The sequence below is a fragment of the Neodiprion lecontei genome, chromosome 7 (genome assembly GCF_021901455.1).
Source record: "Neodiprion lecontei isolate iyNeoLeco1 chromosome 7, iyNeoLeco1.1, whole genome shotgun sequence".
NCBI classification, from domain to species: domain Eukaryota; kingdom Metazoa; phylum Arthropoda; class Insecta; order Hymenoptera; family Diprionidae; genus Neodiprion; species Neodiprion lecontei.
Window position 1 is genome coordinate 19,544,126 of NC_060266.1, and position 6,700 is coordinate 19,550,825.

The 6,700-nt window shown below is 39.4% G+C and overlaps 1 protein-coding gene across 2 annotated transcripts; it reads right to left on the minus strand.

Moving 5' to 3' along the window:
• Positions 1–2,981: 2,981 nt before the first annotated feature.
• LOC107219083 (rRNA 2'-O-methyltransferase fibrillarin) lies at positions 2,982–6,260 on the minus strand. Of its 2 annotated transcripts, none has more exons than XM_046744716.1 (5): positions 6,122–6,260; positions 5,455–5,822; positions 4,811–4,984; positions 3,742–3,987; positions 2,982–3,631 (listed from the first exon to the last, which is right to left on the minus strand). In XM_046744716.1, exons 1-5 carry the CDS (start codon positions 6,123–6,125, stop codon positions 3,461–3,463), a joined length of 963 nt encoding a protein of 320 aa, XP_046600672.1. In that variant the 5' UTR covers positions 6,126–6,260; the 3' UTR covers positions 2,982–3,460. The 2 variants fall into 2 exon arrangements, with proteins under 2 accessions (XP_046600672.1, XP_015512654.2); XM_015657168.2 differs by having other exon boundaries at positions 6,113–6,260.
• Between the last annotated feature and the right edge of the window lie 440 nt (positions 6,261–6,700).

Genomic DNA, 6,700 nt, shown 5'->3' on the forward strand with positions numbered 1-6,700 from the left:
TCACAATCTTTCGATCCGTACTTTAATCTGTTTATATTTTATATAACAAACAATTGAAAAATTAAGTATGTAATTCCTTATTGTTCTTTATAAAAACAGTTCCATTGCAGTGACGCGTTGCAACAATAATAAGGAAACCGTGTATAGTGATTTTTTATGTACCAGAAAAAGTGTCGCATGACAATATAATTATCAGTCTCCTCTGTTACAGTGATTGGTATCAAAAGGGCCCCATCGTTTAGTTGTCACAGCATTCCACTTTGCTGTACTATTCTCTCTGGTTTCCTAAAAATTAAACAATTAGTGTCGACGAAGTCTTTATACGCGTCTTTACGTTTAGCAGATATATATAACTACCATCTCTGCTTCGAAAGTAGATATTGTGTGATTCTGGACGCGACCCAGAAGATCTTCTGGGACTTGAAACTCTGTCCCTCTGGCCAGCGGCTAGTTTCCTACATTTTCCACCGACACACACGTTATCCCTATTACTCGTAGACCCTGTCAACACATACACAAGTATTATAAATGTAAGTATCAAAGAATATTGCGCAATGATTATTATCAATTCTGACAGAACTGCTACAAGTTTTGCTGCGTAATGAGAAAAATAATCGATTATTGCTTTGTTCTCAAGATCATGCTACTGCAATCAGTTCTCCAATCTATTGCACCATAAGTCTCAGGCTGAGGCTTCATGCAGGGTTGGCATAAATTCGCAGCGTCACCATGATGCAGCAAAAGAATCACGCCATTTTTGCAAGACCTCTTGTCGTCTCCGTTGCAGTTTAGTAAATGCTCAGAGTGTTGCTGGGAGCAGATGTTTGTCCCCGGACCATTTCTGATTCTAGTCTTATCAGTTTTTTTGGTTCTTGGCACAGTCTTTGAACCTCTTTGGGCTGGCTGTGGGACGGCATCAAGCCTTTTGGCAGGATTTCTCGGATGGCAGGAAACAACAGTTGGCTCTCTAAAACACCAAAGACAATTGATGAGGCATGGACCAGTTACTGATCGAGTCCACTGATTCAACTAACTGAGAAATAGAACATGGTGGGATATGTGCACAAGGGGTGCAACATGGGATTGGCGGACAGCGCAACACCTTGAATCCTTCAATGTTCAGCGACGAGACTCCTCTAAGCAGCGCGCACTGGACGCTGTTCTCATACTCCATCCGTTCTTCAAGGAGCCGTTCGTTTTCCTCGCGAAGTTGAGCCAACTCTTCTTCCAGCTAGAAAAGCAACAGTTAGTCATGCTCTCAATATCGCTCGTCGTTATACCTCAGCTTCTCTATCAGCTTTTTCTTTTTCTCCATCCTCGACAAATTGGGATGCTGTATCGACTAAGGTAATGAGAGTTCTAGTTTTCAAAATATTTCCATCAACCATTGCGTTATCATTCCCAGGATCTGATTGCGCTGTTGTGGTAGTTTTTTCTTGCTCCGCCACCTGTGGCGACAAGGAGTGCGTTTTTCACAATGGATTTATTAAGATCTTATTTTTCATAAGATTATTACTGGATTCGCTGGCGCTTTCCCAGTTACTTCGAGTTCCTTCTCTTGTGCGGCAAGTGATGCCTCCGCTTCTGCTAACTTTTTTCGCAATACGACAAGTTCGAGCTCCTTTTCTGTTAGGTCGGACACTCCAGCGATAGAATCTTTTCTAAGTAATTCGAGATCGGCGCTAGCAGCACAGATACGATTTTCGACAACGCTTACCCAGTGTTGAACTCTCCCCATTATATCCATGAACATCAATTTTAAATCTTGTTCAAAATTCTCTCCCAAATTTGTCAGCGCCTTTCCAGCTTCGTTTAAATTTTTCATTGTATAGTCAATCATTTCGTCCGCCTTTTTTTGCCTGCACAGAAATAGACGTTACATTCAACTTGATGCTTTATTCTATCAATTTACCCAGGCGATCCGCTCGATTGTGGAGCACAGAAGCACATCGTTCCATTACCCACACCCATCTTGTTTGAAGAGACGTCTTTACCCCGAAAAGTACCAGCGCTCAAATACGCTGTATTTAACTCGCTGTCAATTTCGGCTCGAAGACTGTTCAAGGTACTTGCGGTGTTTGCTTGATCATCCTGGCTACTGAGGTCATTGTGATCGGTAATATTTTTATCTTCACAAGGGATTGAACTGTTTTCTGGAACCTCGTTTAGAGATTTACGCGTACTCGAGTGTATCTGACCATCCGCTCTCTGAGTCATTCGCTTTTGAGTATTATTCGCCACCCGAATCGGCGGCTTTTTCTTAGTGGCCATAGTTTCTGTGATGATTCACTTGTGATGAGTTTAGTTGCTCTGTACCAATGAATTCGAGCACAACATTATTTGTCACAATATTAATAGCAGATACCTGATATTTTATTGTTGATAAAAGCGAACGAATCGCGTTTTGGTGGTTCAGTCAGATCAGACATAATATTTTCATTGAGTGAATTATCGAAAGCATTTTTATTTACTTCTCGGATTAAATATTAGCGTAGCGAAAATTTCGTGCGTATACATGGCAAAAAATAATCACAACGCATTTCCGTACATCACGGTTATACCTGAAAATTTCCTACAAGTAATTTTGCCTCATTGCATATCGTAATTGCTAAATGCTGTTTCCGTTTATTATTTGTTAATTACTGCTTCGTTGTTTTTTCGTTTTAGTCTGATCTCTAGTGCTTTGTTCTAAATATATTCAGGGAACTTGATTTTTAGACAGTAGAATACTTAGTTTACTTTGCAGTCGTCTTCCAAATAGAAAATGTGACTATTAATTTTTCGATTTCGGATTTATTAAATTCATAATAGTTTACACATTCTACAAACATGTCGTTAAGTTGCCGCGATTCATTAATATTTTTGTTTTTTGTATAAAAACTAGTATATTATAATATAAAATTCTTCTCTTCATGAATATCGGTTCTATATTTTCAAACTAATTTTTATCACGCATTCGAGAATGAAATAATACATACAGGTTTGCAAGTTTTCAAGCTTTATTAGATGCAAACATAAACGACCATTATTTACAGCTTGAAAGTATTGAAATTGAGGTCTCTTTACGGCCAGAAAAATCGTCTGTAGCGATGCGAGCGTGCAAGAGCACACTTGCTTGTATACTTAAATGCACATCTTTACGTCGATTAGCAAGTTTAACAAACCTGTTACGGAATTCACAAGCGCTTAATATCAATAAACAGATACGACTCTTCGCCGACGATTTGTACCGATGAAAACTACGAGACAGCTGGTAATATTTGTTACAGAATTTGCAGTATGGTTGCTGTTCGTAATTAGAACGTGAATATGGATCCAGTGATTGGGTTGCTCTTGGCTGATTCAAAGTCGTTACAGTCTTTTGGATCCCAAGGCAGCGGTCAACCGTATCACTAGCTTATGAAGAAGAAACATAGTTTCGGTTACAGTTTGACGTGATTTAAGCCAAATTTATACTCTATTACGCAGCCTTCTTGGCCGGTGGTCTAAACACTCCGACTACTACAGCGTGATCTCTTTCGTAGGGTTCTAGTGTGATTTGTTCTTGCGGTTTCAGTTTGTCTGCAACTAATTTCTTCACTTCTGCTGCGAATACTGCCTCTGGTTGCGCTGTGGAATCGATGCAGCTTGCCTGATGTGAGGACAAGAATATGATTATTAAACTGTCAGCAATTGGAGGATCAAATATGTAATACATATTATATGTCATACTGGTTATTTATTTTATTTTGTTTATTTTACCTTGATGGAGATAACGAAGTGGCCACCATTTTTGAGGAAATATTGCGCGTTGAGAGCAACAATTCGCGCCTGATCAGGTTGCGCAACGTCTGCGAAGATTGTATCCACCATACCAACTAACATTCTGTATTTGTGCGGGTGTCGAGCATCCTCGATTATTGGAATGATGTTGGTCCGTTTCTTTGCCACGTTTATCAGATCTCTACCTGATCTGTGCGAGAATTCTACAGCATACACGAGTCCTTCCTAAATGCAAAACAGTAAACATTGTTAATAAATCAGGGAAGTATGTTATCGGAGCAAGCAGCTAAGAGAGTACGTGAATTTTGGGAATTAATATCTCAACAACTAATTATTTAATTCGAATGAGGTTTGTTTCATTTAAAAGTATGTAGATAGTGCTAAATTAATTTTTTTTTTCTAATTAGAAAGAATTATTAGAAAGCATTGTTGTTGTCAATAGTGTCAATAGTTTTGCTCGTTGAGATGTTTTACAGTATTCATATCTCAACAACTGCTTAACCAATTTACTCCAAATTTGGAGACAGTATTCTTAGATAATTTGTTTTCTTTTCCATGATCCTATTTTTTCAAGTTGTCACTTTTCTTTGATAATTACAAAACAAGATAGTAAATTTTAGACCAAAAATCAATCTTCAACTTCGAATATTGCCATTTTGTTGGAAGAAAAACTTCATACATGGCAAAGCGGATCAACTATCCAAGAATACTGTCTCAAGTAAATCACAAAACATGAGCAAAATGAATAACGAAAATTGACGCTATTGCCAATGACAATACTATTAATTTATTGTAATAAACAATATGTAATTCAAGCTTGATAGACATACTTTTCAATATACCAAATCCTAATGAAAGCTCATTCAAAGACTATTGTACACTTGCCTGTTGTTCAATAGAAGTATTATACTTTATAGAATATCAGATAGGCAAGTTTATATTTCTATTGCATGACTTCGACACCAAGTAAGTGAATATGAACAAACTTGGCTCTAATGTATGCGTGTTGCAGGTCACGGATTAAAATTATTTTCAATTCATTATTTACCGGTCCAACGACATCTGCCACATGTGACACCGTCGTTCCAGATGCAGCTCCTAGGTACAAAACCTTGCTGCCTGGTGGCATGTGAATTTGATCAACTCCTCCAAGAATTGCAGCAGCCAATTTGGATCTGAACGGATTCCACACTCTGTATTCAACTTTTTCTGAATTGTCAGCCTGAAATCAAGCATACTTTTTCATGATTCTTCATCTATTTAAAACCGAATACTGAGATACGAAACATAATTCAAAAGTAGAAAAGTTTTACTCAAGGTTCATCGAATTAATCTAAACAGTTTACAAGAACACCGCTTAAAATTGGAAGATAGAAACTCGATTATCTGCACCAACCATTTTCAATAGGAATTTGGTATCCTACAGATATTAATAATTCGTGCAATATTTTTTCTTGCATAACTTCGACACCAAGTAAGCAACTATTAACTTATCTGGCTCTAATGTATGCATTCTATTATACATTTAAAAACTTCTGCAAGAGTTTTCCAATTTTTCTTTACTGTGCAGTTACGAAAAAAAACCACATCAGATGTACACATTTGAATTTAAATCTGGACAAATTCAGATCAACGATATAATATTTATACGTATTGTATTGCATTTTACTGCGGTTCTCAAACAGTTCTCACCTCAACACTAATTCTTTTTTCACCGTAAACCTCCGAACCTGGAACAAGGTTCAATGTGACTAATGCGTCTTCTTTTCCTCTGGCTATGAAGACTCCTTCGTGACGATGTGGCTCAATCACCACAGTTTTCCCGCCCTTGAAGCCACCACCCCCGCGGCCTCGGCCACCTCCCCGACCACCCCCTCGTCCTCTCGGGGTTCCGCCACCTCCTCGACCACCAAAACCTCCGCCACCTCTGCCTCGACCACCTCCTCGATCACCGAAGCCTCCTCGTCCTCCGCCACCTCCTCGTCCCCCTCGAAAACCACCGCCTCCTCGGCCACCCCGGAATCCGCCACCTCCACCGCCTCCACCGCCTGGAGAAAATCCTGGAAGTACGTGAAAGCTTAGAAAAGGTTTAAGAGTTCTTGATCACTTTTGTTCTCAGGAACTTTGCTGATAACTAACTGATTGAAGTGGGAGGGAGACGGAAGTAAAGTGATGAAAAAAATGTCACAACATCAGTTGTAGAAAATTAACGTGTTTTCCAACGCGGTTAAAGGATACCCCCAGGACGCGTGCGAGATGCCGCGAGACGAGGTGCTTCGCATCTTCGTAATTATGTGCGTTTAGAGGAAAACTTGAATGTGAAAAAATGGATGATGGGGCTATCGCTTACCTGGCTTACCCATATTGTTTTACAGTATGTAGAATCAAAAGCACGATCCTTACTGTGCTCGGTATCGCGTGTACTTTTGGTTATTTTAGGCACACGCCGTACACGTGAACCAAAACGTTTGCTGGCGCGGAAACCGGGTTCTCCACTATCGACTCTCGAATATCGATTTTCGACTAACGACTATCGAGGCTCGGAAGCGTCAAAGATCGAACAACTTCATGCGTGGTTTCCGGATTTCGAAAGCAGTGGATAGAAAACCTGTTCATTGATGAGTGTGAACGGATGACGAAAGAATTAAAAGATTGGCTACCCTTGAGCAAATTTACGTGACCAGGACTCTACTGGTAAATAAGTCTGGGGACCTAAGATGCTGTGTTAGCGGTCCAGGAGCTTCTTTATCGGCGGAGCTGTTTAACACGCAACTTAATGAGACACACAATACTTCATTAGGGTAACCGTCGTAAACAATCTTTAACCAACGATCTGTTTCAAAAACAAACAATATCAGGTCAGATTGGTGATCAGAAATTGAATCACATGGTCTCATATTTCTGTAACCTGAATCTTATTCCTTCTGTTCAATTATTC

What these genes read in the sequence shown, in the direction of transcription:
- LOC107219083 (XM_015657168.2), bottom strand. An exon ending in AAAAAAGAATTAGTGTTGAG is followed by an intron (nt 4,985 to 5,454) that starts GTGAGAACTGTT and finishes GCTTGATTTCAG; the next exon opens with GCTGACAATTCAGAAAAAGT. An exon ending in ACTTCGTTATCTCCATCAAG is followed by an intron (nt 3,632 to 3,741) that starts GTAAAATAAACA and finishes TCCTCACATCAG; the next exon opens with GCAAGCTGCATCGATTCCAC.